Raw genomic sequence first — 17,964 nt, 5'->3', positions numbered from 1 at the left:
GGTATAAAGTTTACCTGAAATAAGGTGCCCCTTAACTGTTTGTTTCAATATGAAGTATTTCTAGCTTTTATCCAATACCCAGACTAAGAAGTACAACATCAAATAGAAAATTAAACCCCGTGTATATCCCTAATCTTATTCCTCTTGGCTTGTTCCTGATCCTAGAGGATCCTGATCTATTGAGGATGATGTTAGCTGTGGGTGTGTCATAAATGGCCTTGAAGAAATATTTTTAAAATATGAGTTGATCTTTTATCTCCACAGGTTTTCAACACCCACCTATAACCATGCACTAGACCTTTCAACCCATGCACAATTGTTAGGGCTCTGCATATATTTCACTATTGCAGACCCTTCCATTTCCAATTGATCTCGATCCCATCTACTAAATCCTTTTTGTCTACAAAGTATTTGGTCTGAACTATAAGAATGAAATTGGCCTTACCTTACCCTTCATATAGCTCATCAGTATTTAACCTTTATGATTCACCAACAATGCCGTGTCCCCCTGGTCATTTTACAGCTTTCTAAATCTGGGTCATATGGACATTCTGTAGGAACTCACAGTAGCCTGTGCATAGCTCTATTTTAGCACTTGTTTGTGATTTGTAATTTCAGTCTTAATGTTCTCTCACCATCAGTGGACTACAAGCCCGCTGAGAACAGGACCTCAAGTCTTTATCATTCTTATATCCCCAGAACCTAACTGATGAAACCGATCAGGAACTCAATAAATAGTTGTGAATGTGTGCATTATTTAATTACATTAATGTTTTACAACATTTTTCTAAGTGCAGTAGGTTATATATTATTGTCATTTAAAAAGTCTATCTGTGGGTGCCTGGGTGGCTCAGTCTGTTAAGTGTCTGCCTTTGGCTCGATCCCAGCGTCCTGGGATCGAGCCCCGCATCGGGCTCCCTGCTCAGTGGGGAGTCTGCTTCTCCCCCTGCCTCTCCCCTCTGGCTTGTGCTCTCTCTCTTGCTCACTCTCTCTCAAATAAATAAATAAAATCTTACTTAAAAAAAAAGTCTATCTGTATGTTTCCCCCACCCCCTGAAAATTAGTGGGTTGCTACAGGGAAGACAATAAAAATGTTGATGTGTCACCAACCATGTCACCCCTGGGTCAAAGGGATGAGGAGTGAAAAGAACACTAAATCTAGAACCAAGAGACAAAATCTCCATCATTTTGCCACTAACTCTTTATAGTCAATTGGGCAAGTCACTTATCACTCCTGAGACTTGGCTCCTTAATCTCTAATAGAAGAGAGTCATAATGGATGTCCTCTAAGATGTTATATTGACGGATTATTTGGGATTCAGAACTTTTCACATGAGAACATGGCTTCCTTCAAATGTTAGGCTTCTTCCTTTGGAGATGTGTTCCTATGAGGCTGCAAATTTAAGTTTTGCAAAAGCAATTCTTATTAATGTCGCATTTAGTTGGAGATCCTTGCTCATATCTTGCTCATTGTTAATGCCCAGTTGTTGATTGATGGAATCAGGATAATAGCCATTAAGACTTCTATGTCCAAAGAAAGCCACAGATAAAGTTATTGGAATGCAGTTTATTGGAGGAGAGATTTAAGGATGTACATGGTTTTTATCCAGCAGGCCAAGATTTACATGCAACATGGAAAATCTTGGGTGACGTATATACCATAGTTCACTTCCCATTGCGTTACTCTAAGAGTGAAAAACCCAAAGTCATTCCTGAAGAGTAACTGTAATAGGGCAGTATGGCTTCCAAGGAATTTGGACTGCAAGCAGTTGTTGGTTATGCCCCTCTAAGATGTTTTATATGCCATTTTAAATTTAGATAGCTTATAATGTATTCTCTTTTTTAAAAAGATTATCTCAGGGCACCTAGGTGGCTCAGTTGGTTAAGCGACTGCCTTCAGCTCAGGTCATGATCCTGGAGTCCCGGGATCGAGTCCCACGTCGGGCTCCCCACTCAGTGGGGAGTATGCTTCTCCCTCTGACCCTCTCCCCTCTCATGCTCTCTCTCACTCTCTCTCAAATAAATAAAATCTTAAAAAAAATAAAATAAAAAGATTATCTCAGAGTTATTATGAATAAAGGTGAGAGAAAAAAAGCTCTCAGATTAACAAATTGGTCCTCAGCCAGTACAGTGATAATGATTTGAAAATCAAAAACATCTGGATGCATATGCAGATGTATAGGACACACACACTTTTTCCCCACTGCATTCAGCTCAGATTGGACTTTTATTAAAATATGCTCTGTAGGGGCACCTGGGTGGCTCAGTTGTTAAGCATCTGCCTTCGGCTCAGGTCATGATCCCAGGGTCCTGGGATCGAGCCCCACATCGGGCTCCCTGCTCCGCGGGAAGCCTGCTTCTCCTTCTCCTTTTCCCCCTGCTTGTGTTCTCTCTCGCGCTGTATCTCTTTCTGTCAAATAAATAAAATCTTTAAAAAAAAATGCTCTGTAATGTGAACTTCAGAGTATATATGGATAACGTGGAAAAGAGTCAAAAACAGCCATATATACATGATAATGAAACCTGTTCCATCCTGTGAGGATTTATTCTTTGCTTTTTTTCACTGGTCATTTCCTGGCTTTATCAGTTTCTGGTCAGAACTCCAGCCTTACAGAGAACTGAGTTCTCATGAAGTGAATTACTTGAGAATTACAGATAGGATAAGGATGCGGGGTCACTGGTAGAGGTGGCAGAGGGACCTTTCTGATGGACTCATGTCAGCACAGCTAAGCTGGGTAATCTGTTGGTAAACCCTGTTTATGGCCGAGCAGAAGGATGAGTTTCCACAGTGTGCTCTACTGTGTCCCAGTATTTGAAAAATACAGTTAAATCATCTGTATTGAAAACATTGTACAGTGTGACAGTTTTTAAATATGCGATTGCATGATGAGACAGATACTAAGCTCCCAGTAATCACAGAAGGCACTTTCAAAGCACGCTAACCCAAAGAGTGTTTGAAATACACTAGTTTATCAATTCTTCATGAAAATGGAACAGTGGCAGAAACTTAGAATTTGCCATACCTAGTAGTTTCTATTTGCATTACACACATATCTGATAACACAGATTATATAAACACATTACAAATATGGGAATAAGATTCTTAATTTTTCACTTATGATACTAGCAAAGGAAAATCTATACAGTATAACTTTCTTCTAGATGGCGGATATCTGCAGAATTGTTAATATCCATTTGTCACTTAAGACTTAATGGCTCATGTGTAACATGCAAGCATTAAAAAATAATTTGCAAGATGCATCAACAGTAATTGCTTTATGCCATTAAAATAGAGTTTACATATTACCTTTTATAATGCCACAACACTGTAAAAAGATTTAAATCTTTATATACATATATATGGGGGGGTGTATGTATGTGTATTCTTTTTTTTCAAGCCTTCCTGAGTTATAGCTTTATTGAAATAAAGAATAGTATGTCAGAGAATAAGTTCAAGCATGCTACATTAACTTGCTTCAAACCTTCCAATTCCAAAGGGCTTTCCATCTCACACCTACCCAACCCCATTACATCTCAGACTTTAATTCCTGCTATTCTTTCCTTCCTCACTCACTGGCCTCCTTGTATACCTAAACAATACCAGAATATCCCAAAATTAGAATGTTTTCATTTGCACTTTCTCTGTCTGGAATACTTTTCCCCAGACATTCGTGTGGCTTGCTAGACAATGATCTTATTCATTTAAACATCACTTAGTGAGTGAGGGCTGTTATGGTTTCCACTGTGTTTAAAAATGTAATCAGACAAAGAAAGACAAATACCATGTGATTTCAGTTATATGTGAAATCACTCATATGTGGAATCTAAAAAACAAAAGAAACAAACAAAACAAACAGATTCATAGATTCAGGAAACAAACTTGGTTACTAGATGGGGAGGGGCTGGGTGATGGGCCAAATTGTCGAAGGGAATTAAGAGCTACAAACTTCCAGCTATAAAGTAAATAAATCATGGGGTTGTAATGTACAGCATAGGGAATAGAGTGAATAATATTGTAATTAGTATGGTGACAGATGGTAACTAGACTTGTCATGGGGATCATTTTGCAATGTATAAAAATATCAAATCACCATGATGTATACCTGAAACTAATAGGATATCGTATATCAATTATACTTCAATTTAAAAAAATTGCAATCTACACCCAACCTATTCTTCCATTCCCTGTTGTAGTTTTTCTCCCCATTATCAGTTGCTAACTATATATATTTTAATTTTTTGCTCATTATCTGTTTTTTCCCCATAGAATACAAGAGTATAAACTGCAAAAATTTAGAATTTTTTTTTTCTCTGTGGCTTCCCTAGTGCCTAGATTCATATCTGTCATGTAGTGGGTACTCAATAATGTTTGTTGAATGAGTGAATGGACTATAAAACAAATATGAAGAAGATGGTGCCCTGAAGATTGATACTGAAATGTGTGTGCTGAAATGCATGTATGTGGGGTTTAGGGCCAAGCAATCACTAGGACCAAAATGTTAGAGACTAATCAATATTAACAAATTGGTTAATATTTTTTAAGTCATTGACAGAGACCATTATAGGTGACCATTTTATTTTACTTGCTTAATTAATGTTTGCCTTTATGAACATTATTTTGTGTGAATTAAAAAGGGGTTTATGATATTTTTAAAAGGGGCCAGAGGAGAATGCTGTTTCATTATGAGTTAAAGAATGAAAGTTATGGAATATTGGAATATTGCTACTGGACAAGGATGAGGTCCTGATAAGGATTTTTTTTTTTTTTTTTTTTTAAAGGTAAGTACAGGACACCTGGGTGGCTCAGTGGGTTAAGCGTCTGCTTTCGGCTCAGGTCATGATCCCAGGATCCTGGGATCAAGACCCGCATCGGGCTCCTTGGTTCAGCAGGGAGCCTGCTTCTCCCTCTGCTGCTTGCTCCCCCTGCTTGCTCAGTTTCTCTCTCTCTCTCTGACAAATAAATAAAAATCTTTTTAAAAAAATAATAAAAAATTAAATTAAATTAAAATTTAAAAAGGTGAGTAGTAATGAGTTCTCAAATGTTTTGACAGAGGCTGATTTTAACAGAAAAGAGATGAAGCTAACCTTAATTAATGGATCTTCACTTCGGGGAAGGTAAACGTGAAGGTCTGGATATGACAACCAGAGTGTTGTCAAAATCATGTCAGAAAGAGAGAGAATTACTAAAACATACTGTTGTTTCTTTGCCGTCTCAGAGGAGCTGGAAGAAGACAGTTCTGATCAGGCTGAAAGTAGGAAATCATTACCTTACGGAAAACGTGTTACTGCACGGGCACCGTATTGAACTTGTTTTAGTTGCTTTAAGAGGAGCAAGGTGGAAAGGATTCTGACGTAGAGACATGTTACAACAGATGAAGGGAAATTAGAGTCTAGAACGAAGTGGGCTTGTCCAGGCTCTCGGGAAGGTCGTGGCCGAGCCAGAACTTGAACCACAGTGGTTCAGTAAGTTCGTAGATCAAGTTATTTGTATTCTATTGATGTTTTCTTAATTCATACTAATATATTGTGAAGGTCTGTTACGTGCAGGCTACTATTCTAAGCACTGTGCATCCAGCGTTGAAAACAACCCCTTGCCTACCCGTCCCCCCCCCCCCCCCCCGCCACCATGGGGAGACAGACAGAAGGGAAACATGCCCTCAGTCACAGAGGGATAAATACTGTGGAGAAAATAGAGCCGGACGAGGAGATAGGAAGCAGCTGCGGTGGGGAGGGGCGAACAGAGGAAAGGGTGGCATTGGGGCAGCTATGGGGGGTGGGGCTGCGGATCTCCAAGGACAGAGTGAGAGCAAAAGCTCCAAGGATGGGCTGCCTGAGGGGTCTGAGGAAGGCAGGGGTCAGTGTGGCTGGAGCCCGAGGAGCAAGAGGGAGATGAGGAGGGCAGGAGGGGCTGGGGCAAGGCAGGCGGAGTGGGATCACAGAGGGTCTTCAGCTGTTCTAGCAACTGGACTTTCACTCTGAACGAGACCCTGTGCCACGGGACGGCTTGGAGCACAGTGTCCGAATGTGGCTTATATTTGCAGAGGCTCAGCTTGGCTGCTGTGTGCAGGGTAGGTGTGAGAGCGCGGGGGGTGGGTGGTTACAAGATTTTGTGTGATGGGGGCAGGAGGAGGTGGGGGCTTTGACCAGAGCGGGGGGCGGGGCGGGGAGGTGAGGGTCAGGAGTGCTCAGATCCTGAACGGAGAAGGTAGAGCAGACAGGATTCACGGACCGGTTGGAAATGAGTGTAGAAGAAAGGGGGGGGGATGGGGGCTGTAGTGGGTACCCCCCGGCTTTGTTCTGAGCAGCTGGAAGAATAGAGTTGTCCTTTACTGAAAGAAGGAAAACTGCTTGAGGGGCAAGTTCAGAAAGTCTCTTTTAATCTGTAGTGCTCTCTCTGTTCCCTTGTAATTTATAATTTGTTGAAAAAACTAGATTGTATAATCGGTAGAATTTCACACTGCACGGATTCTGCTGACCTTTCCCGTTGGGGTCATTTAGCATATTCCCCTCCCCCAAATATACATTGTTTTCAGTGCATGTTTCCCTGAAGCTGACAGTCAGGACTGCGAGCTCGGTGAAGTTTGTGTTTGATTTTTCACACACTGCTTCCCAGGCAGAGTTGTGTACTTGCACCGGAAGGCACATGTCCTCCGGTTGGACATGCGGTTATATTAGCAGCCGTGAATTAGCCATTGCTCAGAGCCCCCTTGTTAGAAGTTACAAAATGATGGTCCTATAATCCTATCACTTAGTCCTCATTTATGAGCTGGAATATTTCCATATAGAGAGCGTTGGTTCTGTGACGGTTCCTACAGGAAAGGTAGGCTAAATGCTGGATTCTTCGTGCTTATTTCCTAATATTCAAAATAACAAGTTAGTTACTTGGCATTTTCCAAGATTGAACATTTCTTTTTATTTTAATGAACTCCTGGAATTAAACATCCCTGATGTATTTTATTCCATTGCAGGAGATTCTTACAGATGTTAAAAAATCATCCTTCTTTGTTCCTGGGGGTTTCCGAACTGCCCTGTTTCCAATAGCTTATTTGTTTCTATGTGACATTATGTTCCAGGCTTATTTTGTGCATTTCCAGCCCTGAAATCAGTCACTTCACCCGGCAGCCCAGTTTCCTCTTAATGAAAAATCATATTGAGTGATGACAGTGTGGTTCTACAGGTTGTCCTTGTTTGGGGCCTTTTCCAGTGGACAGAGCTAGGACATAGGTCTACATTTTTTAAAAAAGAAAAATTATGGGTTCCTAGTGATATTTCTAATTCAAATTCAGGAGTATGTAGGGTTATAATTTATATTCGTCAATCTTATATTCACTTCTCCTTTTCACACATTGAAATTTTCAGGGTCCAAAGCATCAAGGTAATTACTCATTTGTATTGTTGCCCATGTATAGAGCATTTCAGTAACAGACAACGCAGGGTCCAATTTTACCTGAAAAGTCACGGTGAAAGGGACATTTGTTGACAAGATGAGGATGCATATTCTGATTAGAACAAACAGCATATACAAAGATTCAGAGGCTTGAGAGAGCACAGTTCATCTAAGAAAGAGCAGATACTGTTGTACCAGAGGAGTGATGGGTTAGGGAGTCAGGAAGGACTGGGAACATGATGAGCTCAAATTCAGTGCCGTGAACCATGAACATTAGCATCAACCAGAGACAAGCTGTTTTCTGTGTTTAGGAGGTATCTTGTATTTAGTTTTCGGGTTTCTTTTTAAAAGATTCATTTATTTATTTTAGAGAGAGGGGGAGAGAGTGAGCAAGCAGGGGAGAGGCAGAGGGAGAGAGAGAGAATCCTGAAGCAGACTCCCTGCTGAGCACAGAGCCCGATGCAGGGCTCCGTCTCATGACCCTGAGATCATGACCCGAGCCAAAATCAAGAGTCAGCAGCCTAACTGAGCCACCCAGGCGCCCCTTGCATTTCTTTTTAATAAAAAGCATTTCTTTCTACTTTGTCTATATAAGGAGAACCTGCAGGATAGAACTTGAAGGACGGCGATCCTTAGCTTTGTTCTACATCAGTTCAGAGAAAGTGCAGCTCAATTATTTTCTACCACTTAAAGAAGTCCTTGCATCCTAATGACCCATTTCGTGGTATTTTTCTCCCCACAGAGGACAAAGTGTGGACCATAGTGTCTCACAATTTGCAGATGCAGACCACAGTGGTGGGCTACAGCCCAGAAAAGTACTCTGTGACGCAGCTCGTGTACGGCGCCTCCATGGACCAGATCAGCGCCGTCACCAGCAGCGCCGAGCACTGTGAGCAGTACGTCTCCTATTTCTGCAAGATGTCGAGGTTGTTGAACACACCAGGTAGGCTGAGAATAGAGTGTTACTTTTAATTACTATCTCAGCTGGTGCTTGGAATTGCCTAAACAATCCAACAGGTGTGACTTATTATCTTACAGTAAAGTCTCCAAAGTGCAGGCAGTGTGAAAAAAGTAAAACATCACTTGGTTGGTTTTCTGGGGAATGAAACTAAAAAAGTACAATTTTCAGAAAAAAATTCCATTGTTTTCAACTTACAGATTTTTCCATTTTACGTGCATATACGTGTGTATGAGTGTTTCTGGTGCTTAATTATCAGTAATTGCTTTGGGCAAAAGTGTATCAGCGTCTCTTGTGAACTTCAGGTAATACCTTCTGAGTTCTTCAGCTGTCTTTAACGTAAAGCTGAAAGCATTCTAAAGGCTGCCCGAGGTAAATAACTTGTAGAATAGCGATAAAATTTAGAGCTCTTTATTGTCTATAGTCATTTAACAGTATCTGCTTGTCTCAAGAAGTTCGACCTAATTTTTTTTTAATGATGGCTTCCTTTTAACGATGCCTCAGGATGTGTGTGTGTGTGTGTGTGTGGTATAGAAAGTGAAGAGTTTCCAAAGGATACATTAGAAATATCTTTTCCAAGAGATCCATATGCTTTGGGGTTCTTGGCAGCAGATTCAAGATGTTGACAGAAAACTAAATCCCTCAGTCTATAGTATAACAGAGTAGAAATAAAGCATGTGCTCTGAGTCAGAGAAACAAATGTTCACACTTTTCAGCCTTGCCGCTCTCCAGGTGTGACTTTGGTGAGTTAATTGAACTCTTAAGCCTCAGTATCCCATGTCTTTTTCATTCAAATAGGGATCATAATGCCTACTGCAGGTGAGTGAGAATTTCATAGGGTCATGCACTAAATGCTTACTATAGTGTTTGATGCATTTAAGGACTTCACAAATAGCAAATAGTGTATTGATTATTCTTAATATTAAGTAACTTTAGAAGTGGCATCGTGCTACATCACAGACCAATGGGCTATTTGCTGCCCCAAATCAGTGTTGGATTGGAGGCAGTATTGTGTGGAATACTTACAAAGAAGAGTCATAAAAAACATATACAATATTTTAAAGATTTGAGTGTTTTTTTAATGTGCAAAGACTTGTGCTGAAATTATAGATGAGTATAACCTATGGACTCTAAGAAAGTAAAATCTGTAAATTGTGAACATGATTGGTTCAGACACTTAGTTCTTCTGCTGAGGTGGTGCTTAGAGGCAGAAAGACGATTTGAGGATGTTGAAAGAGGGTAAGCAAAAGTCCAGAAGACAGAATGTGAATGATCCGTCAGGTCATGGTGAGAAGTAGCTCAGCAAAAGCAGAGTTCAGTAACAATAGGAAGAAATAAGGTTGGAAAACACATGGGAGAAACTGGGGGCGGAAGGGTGTGCTGCGGGGTGCATGAACTAAGTGTTCCACTGTGGACCTGGGATTTTTTTCCCTGAAGGCTGGTGCTTCTCAGACTTCGGCAGGCATTGGAATAACCTGGGACATTAATAACGCACAAATTGCTGAGCCCCAGTCCCCAAGTTTCTGATTCACTAGGGCTGAGGTGGGGCTCAAGAATTTGCATATGTAATGAGTCCAATGGACTAAATTGTGTCCTTCCAAAATTTGTATGATGAAATCCTAACCCCCAATGTGACTGAATTTGAGATAGGGCTTTTAGTAGGTAATTAAGGTTAAATGAGTTCATAAAGCTGGTGAGATTGGTGGCCTTATAAAAAGAGGGAAAGCGAGTTCTTTCTCTCTCCCACACGTGGACACAGTGAGAAGGCAGCCATCTGCAAGCCATGACGAGAGCCCTCACCAGAAGCCAAGATGTCTAGCAACGTGATCTTGGACTTACAGCCTCCAGAACCATGAGAAAACAAATGTGTATTGTTTAAGCCCCCCAGCTGTGGTATGTTGTTATAGCAGCCTGAGTGAATTAATAACCTGAGTTCCCAGGCCATGACAGCATTGCTGGTTTAGAGACTGCTCTTTGCAAACCACTGCTGTGGGCCATGGGAAGCCTTCCAAGTCCCTACAACCCAGCTGTTCTTCCCTGCACTTGCACTTACCATCGCCTTTTTTACTAGATCCTGTTTTCAGTGCCGGGAAAAGTCAACCAAGGATGATAGAAAATACAGGGCACTGGGTGCAATTAACAACTTCTATCAGCTTGTCGGCGCTGAGTTTCATGAGTGAATGCTCCTTATTGAGGTGCATTCCAAAGATCTCAGTCAATTAGTCTTCAATCCTGAGGGGTGTGGGTGTGGGTGAGGATGGGGGCAAACTGCTGACCAGACAAGTAGCTTGGTACCATCAGCTTTATTTTCTTCCATTCTTCTCTTTGACTCCAAAGTCAACTTTTGCTTTTTGAATTTTGCTCTGGTGGTTACAAAACATAGTGTGACTTTTAAATAAGTTCAGTTTACAGTTTGGGCGCTAGGAGAATTAGGTTGGAAGTAAGCAGAAGAGTTTGCCTCTGGTGTTGGTCTTGTTCTTCATTCCTTCCCTCTTCCCTCCCGGACGCCCCCTGTCTCCTCCCTGCAGCCACTAAGAGGCCTCACACACTTACTATGCTCCTTTTCAAAACCAGAGGGTTTCTAAAACATCAGGAAAAATAGGATAAATTTTTTAAACACTATTTCAGTTACATTTTCTAATAATAAGCTAAACATACTTTTTGTCAACCTCCAGACGCCTTTTCAGGGGAAATAAATACTAAATTAAAATCAAGAGTTAATTGTTAATCTGCACAGTAGCAGATTATTTTCTTGTGATTCCAGACATTGTGTTTCCAGACCTTTGTAGATGATTATTGTACTTAATAGATTGTACTTTGAAAATAAGTTTATCATATGCTGCTTGCCTGTATGTACATATATATATATATAATTTTCACTCACAAAAGATTAGTACTTAATAAACGTTTGCTGATTGGAATGAAATGAGAATATATAATTCTAAGTATTACCTCATCCTACCTTCAGGCAGTTGTTTTAAACAAGTTCAGTTTGTCAAAATGCTGATTCCAGGGCCACACTCTTGGAACTCTCATTTGATAGAACTTGGTTGGAGCCCAGGAATGTTTGCTTTTAAAAAACCATCCGTGGGTAGTTCTGTGATCCAAACACTAAGAAACGCCATCTTTAATTTATGGTGTAAAGGTCTCTCATATTAGACTTTAAGATTTCAATTCTCCATGTTGGAGAAGATTAAAGGGAATATTAGAACTTGTCTGGCCAATTAAAAAAATGGCATACATAATTATCTGCTCCTTCAGCTAACTTAGATTGGCATTGTAGTATTTATTAATCCTTTTCATAGACAAGTCTCTAAATGTTATACAAGCAGCCTTCCCTTCTGAGTCGTTCTTCATGCTCCCAATTTCTGTTTCCCAGGCTAGCTAATCTGTAGAACAGCTGAAGCAAGGAAAAGGAGTAGTTGACAGCAAGTGTTTCTGTATGATCGTGTTCTGTGTATGTCCAAATAAGAAAGAACACAATTTAATAAAATCTTTAATTTGTTGTTTTAAGGAGCTAATGTTTGCTGTAATTGGGATTTTTTTTTTCTCCTTCCTGGTAACATTCAATTTTAAATATCCATTTACTCGTTCTTAACTAAGACTGAATTATATTGGAACTTCTGTAGTAGTACTTGTGACATCTGTTTGAATATAAAGTATATTCATTATAGTCGTGGCAATTAAAATGAATATCAAATGAGTTTGTAATAGCTCTGCACTTAAAATGTTATTCTTTATTTTAAGAGCCTTACCCTCAAGAGTTCATTTGGGGCTCTATAGTTTCTAATGATGCTTATGATAAAGAGTTGATTTTGTATGCATATGGATCTCATTTTTGTTTTGATAAATGTTTGGTTGTGCCATACCATTAGCCAGCAAATGTAGAATTACTCATTATTGGTTTCTCACAACTTTACAAGAGTAGTAATGTTATCTCTTCTTTTTATTACTACAAAATTTAAAAATGGAATCAATTTTAAAGTAATGATTTTGCCATTCGTTATGGTCATATCTATTCTTGCCATGTTACTTATTAATTCAGTTGTTCTTAGCTCTGTAAAAGACATAGAAACAAGACAAAGTTACTTTATTCCATAGAAGAGCCATAGAGTTTAGAGGGAGGCCTACCAATTTGGGAATGAACAAATTCTCCCTAAACAAAGGAAACCATTAATGGGTATCCAAAACCAAAAGGATGTTAACATGTTTTATATTTATAACCCCAGAACTGCAAATGTAGTAATATCTGAACTTATGAAAGACAAAAATCATTAAACAATGAAATATAATTCTGAAATAAATACTTTAAGAACCTGAATTTGATAAGTTAGATACCAAGAGAAAGTTTCATTAGATCCAACTTGAGAAATGTCTTAGCAATCCTAATGCTTTTAGATAAAATATTTCCCTATATTTGGGCACAACCTATTAACCTGCTTTAAAATGCTTATTTATATATCTTAGATGCACTGGAGTCATATATTATTTTATAAAACATTATACTTTCTAATTAAGGATTATTTTTGGTGAAGTATTTATTCCTTACACCTATCAAGATTTATTTAACTGTAGAGGTGTAAACTTGATATGGTTCCTGTTTTTCTGACTGTATTTAGTGTTGTTTTCATTGGTTTCCAGTGTTTCATTTCTTTTAATTTCTCAATGTAGTCTTATTCTCATAAGTCATAGTTTTATTGCTTCTTTTGTTGGAAGAAGCAATATAAATTATCCATCCTTTTGGGTAGTTTACTATTAGATTTTGTATCTATTGAAAAGGAATTATGTTCACAATTTTTGCCTGTAAAGTAAGCAGTGTAAAATTCAATATACTTTGATGATACTAAACTGTGATTTAGTGGCATCCAAAAGACAAGAGAACAAGACTCTGGTATTGTAAGTTATAACCTATCTTTAGAAAAAAATTTCTAAACTTTGGTGAAGTTATTAAGAAAGTGAATTTTCCAAGTTGGCCCTATGCATTTTAAGAAAGCGTGATGTTTACCTCTTGAAACATAGGTAAAAACATTGCTTAATGGTAGCTAAAGATTAGCATTTTCATTGTGTCCCATCAGTATATTAATCAAAAGATTAATAATTTGTCTAATTAATTTTTGTGTTAAATAATTATACTAATACTGGAAGACTCAGTTAAATGGGGTGAGCAAAGAGGTAGAAATAACTAAAAGGGAAAATTAGAGGATTAAATATAATATTCCACACCCAGGCAGCTAGACTCTCCATAGAGGGCGCTGTGGTGAAAAGAGACAGAATGATCACAGGGAAAATAGAGGCTATTTCAGCAATATGGATAGAATTGATGAAAGCCTCAACTGGAATAATGGTTGAGATAATCAGTATACAAATATTTATTGTTTCTTGTGTATCAGGAATTGTGACATGTAAGCTGACATGTGGATTCATACGAGTTAAGTAAAAAAAAAAAAATGGCAGAGGGAATTCTAGATTAGAGATGTCAGAATGTGCACTGATTCGGAGATGGAGGTCAGGGGACACGTACTTGGGAGGAAATGAGAGAGGTCAGAATGGCTGGAGTAGAGACTTTGCAGGTGAGAGACAGAGAGAAAGGAGACAAAGGAGTCTTGCATGACCTTAAGGATTCCACGCAAAGGGCAAAGGGAGTGGTTTTAAGTGGGAGATCCCAGCTGTTATGTGGAGAACAGCATGGAGGGAGAGCCAGGTTTGTAGGAAGAGAACATCCTGTGCAGGGCCACCTCAGTATGGACAAGACTGGATGTCTGAGCCGCTCCCTGGGCCTTAAGAGGGAAGACTTTCTTTCAAGTGTATAGGAAGTAGAATCAACATGAGTCATGATTGCTTATCTGCAGAGTAATTTTAGGAGAGGGGAAAAGACAATCTTCCCCTGTACCTAGGAGTAAAGATAAAGTGCATGACTCTGAGCAGTTGTAATGCCTTCATCAGATGACTCAGTGAGGTCATGGGAAGAGCAAGGAGAGAACATTGAAGGAAAGAAAACACTAATTTGAAAAGGTAATTGAAGGAGAGGTTGCAGCTAACTAACAAGACCCAAAAGTGATGATCAGAGCAGTAGGAAGAGAGTCAAATTAGGAAATCCTAATAATCAGGAAGTTAAAGGAAAGGAGTGTTTAACAATAAGCAAACAAGTAAAAAAAAAAAAAAAAAAAGAAAAAAAAGAAAATGAGGTGTGGTCAGTGGTGAGACATCATATGGGGGAAGCCAGGCCTTGGCTTTGGCTGTTGGGAGACCACTGGAGTTTCCTGTCGGTGGGGTCTGGTGCATAGAGCCACTGAAGAATGAACAGAAAAAGGGAACAGCAAGTGAAGGTTTTCAAGAAGTTCCATGGTAAGGAGGGATGGCTAAATACAGATTTGCTGCTTAGTCAAAAGACAGAACCAAAGCGAGGGTTTGGGAATTTTTTATATTTTTAAAAATGAGGGAGTTATGAGTAAGTTTATAAATGGAGGAGGCAGTGGAGAGGAAGAGGCTAAAGAAGTAAAACAAAAAGAAATGACAGGGCCCCAGGAGAGACAAAACAATATGGAATTTGCCTTGGGGAAAAAAAAAAAAAAAGAATACCTGCTCTGAGAAGGGAGATAAAGGAAAGAGTAGAGATTTTCATTAAATTCTATTGACCAACACCGTTCTTGACATTTTATCTCCTTTAACTCTCAGAGTTATGTGAACTAACTTTTATTATCTCCACTTTGCAAAGTAGGGCTCAGAGAGATTAATAAACTCACCAAAGGTCACTGTAGCTGGAAGTGAGAAAGCGGGGTTCAAATGCAAATCTAGCTTCTCATAAGCCTTGCGTGCTGACTTACTGAGGAAAGCGTGAACATGTGGCGAGGTCAGGCCCCCCCACCCCCACCAAAGTGAGGCTAGAGCAAACCGTAGCATGGGATCCACCCATCCCATCTCTTCAACCACCATGAAAGAACGTTTTCCTTCGTGCCTTTTACTTTTTGTCTCTGATTAGAAATGCTCTTTGCCAAGTGACTTTTGGTCAAGTCCAATATTTCTGATTAATAAATTAATCTTAAGGGCAAATTCACTGAGGACAGCTTGACTGACCTCTACTAAGGGTACTGCATTTCAAGGTGCCAACCTCTTGAGCTTTGAGGTGTGACTTTGAAAAAGATTGACCTTCTAGAACTTGATGAAGACTTGTTATTTCTGCCATTTTATTTTGTGAGTGCCTGTGCATAGCTTCCTTTATTTTTAAATGACTGAAATAGGAATGAAGGGACACTTTGAAGCAATCCTATATCACACTGTAGAATTTGGCAAGTATCTTCTCATATACTTAAATCATCAACATTTTTTGTTTGCATATCATCTTTAAAATTATCCATTTCAATGACATCATAAAATGAAGGTAAGCCTAATTGATTACTTTGTGTAAATTATGTTTAAAAATACCTCTCTCCTCAATAGGATACTGAAAAAAAAGAATTTTACTATAAAAATCCCTTGCAAATATCTAGTTTTATTAAGAAACATTGAGCAAAGATTTGTTGAATACAGAATACTCTGCTAGGTACTATGAGAATACAAGGTGGGCAAAGAATAGTTTTTAAACAGCATTTGCCTTAAGATATAGAAACTTTTTTATAATGAAAATAAAGTTATTTATTTTCTGAAGGGATTTTACTGGTGCATCTTGGATAAAAGATTGAATAAATTTAGAATTCATAGCAATTCCTAAAAACATCGGTGTGTGTATTTTGTACAGGAGGGAAAATCAGGAGCTATTTGGGAAAGCTTAGGAATGGGAGGAGAGAGGGGTTTTGAGTTCCATGGGCCAGTGTACCAGTCCAGGTTCAACTGGAGAAATAAAACCAGTAAGAGTATATATATTTAGAAATTCATTGCAAGGAATTGGCTTATTCAGTAGTGGGACCTGGCTTGGCAAGTCCAAACTTGGGGCAGACAGGCACTCAAGAATGAGAAGAAAGCTGCTGCCCATGGGTAGAGTATCTTCTCCACGGAAGACCAAGTCCTTTCATCCTTTCAGCTGATTGAATCAGATCCATCCAGCTCATGTGGCCTAATCTCTCTTACTGAAAGTCAACCGATAATGGACTTACCGACATCTACAAAATACCTGCATAGCAACACCTTGATTTATGTTTGGTTGAGTGGGCACTGTAGCCCAGCTAAGTTTGCACACTAAACTGATCATCATAGTCAGCAAAGATTATTGTTTTAAAATGAACAAGTGAGAAATCCATTTCTAGAGTAACGATGATTTATTCCCTCAATTGTGGAACATGGAGCTCTCTCTGTCAGCATAGACAGGTGAGAGCAACATGTTAGAGGTGTTAGGGGACCTTTTATTCTCCCATCTCTCCATTTATGATGAGGGTACATGTGAACCTGGTATCACATTGCCAAATAAAATAATCATTTTATATGGTTAGAGCAATGATAATTTGAATGAATCAAGTAGATCAACTTTACTCAAAAAGTCAAAAACAAAGATTTTCCTTTTCTCTGTGTTGTTTCAAAAAAAAAAAAATTGTGGATGCCTTTATTCCATATTTTAGCCAAGATAGCCTGTGTCCACCAGGGACCTGGCAGGATTCACTCATTGTTGGCTCAGAGCTCCTCCTAAAGGAAAATATTTCCATTGATCCAAGTAAGTGTACCCCAGACCCATAACCTTAGGAAAGCTGCAGCTCCCTCACTCCATCCACATTAATTTGCAGTGTTTCTGTGTTTTTTCTTTTATAATTGAATCAAATCCCATCGCCGTGCACACTAAAAGTAATGTTACAGAAGCTCAGAGAAAGTTGAAAGAACTCACTTTTTTTTAAGAATGGATAAGAATGAAATAATACACAAGTTTGTCTTCCAAGTTTTGTTATTTCCCACCAGTGAATGACAGAACTTCTCTAAAATACTGAGTCTCCAAAAAGGCAGCTGTATTCTATTATCCTGTTTGCCTGTGATTTACCCAAACCGAGTGATGGGGTAGTTTTTATAGGAGAGTGAATAATGTTGCAGACTGTTAGTCCAGTAGAAATGCCACAGCCATTTGACCTTCATTCTGTATCTTAAATTCTCTTAAAGAAAACAACTCTTTTGCTCCTCCCCCCCTTGGTACTGGATCTGAAATTCAGGCTAAATGTATTGTCCTCTTAGATAAATAATATTGTAAAATCTCTAAATTAGATTATGATGAAAGGAGGAAAAATGGCATTAGTGTTTATTAAATGCTTACCATGGACATTTAAATATATTGGCTCATTCCGTCCATCCCCAAAACTTTGTAAATTATATATTATATCCATTTTATACCTGAAGAAACATAGACCTTTGGAAGGGTTAATTCACCAAAGGAAAAGAGTAAAAATGGTGCGAAGAGTCCAAACCAAGATTAAAATCTAGGCTTTTGTGCTTCTAGACTCACATGTATTTTCTACCAAAATGTTAAAAACAAAAACAAACAAAAAAAAAACCAAGAGGAGAGTGGGGAGAGAGAGAGAGAAGGAAAGAGAACAAAAGAAAGAAAGGCTTATTAGGGGCCACCTAATAAGCTAATTGGGGAAATTTTTAATTTTTCCTAAAGTGCAAAATTAGGATGTGCTTTTAGTACAATTAGAAGATTGAAGCA

The 17,964-nt window shown here is 38.9% G+C and overlaps 1 protein-coding gene across 4 annotated transcripts in view; it reads left to right on the top strand.

Annotated features, from left to right (window-relative positions):
* CNTNAP2 (contactin associated protein 2) overlaps positions 1-17,964 on the top strand; it is a 1,915,205-nt gene that overhangs the window by 1,285,911 nt on the left and 611,330 nt on the right. For all 4 annotated transcript variants that reach the window (XM_032401131.1, XM_032401133.1, XM_032401132.1 and 1 more), the window contains one exon: positions 8,130-8,330. In XM_032401131.1, the coding sequence (XP_032257022.1) occupies positions 8,130-8,330 (201 nt within the window). The remainder of the gene's footprint in view (positions 1-8,129; positions 8,331-17,964) is intronic.

This window comes from Phoca vitulina, unplaced genomic scaffold, assembly GCF_004348235.1.
Source record: "Phoca vitulina isolate PV1807 unplaced genomic scaffold, GSC_HSeal_1.0 scaffold4, whole genome shotgun sequence".
Classification (NCBI taxonomy): Eukaryota; Metazoa; Chordata; class Mammalia; order Carnivora; family Phocidae; genus Phoca; species Phoca vitulina.
The sequence above is the reverse complement of the archived record's forward strand: the minus strand, read 5'-3'. Positions and strand labels throughout refer to the sequence as shown.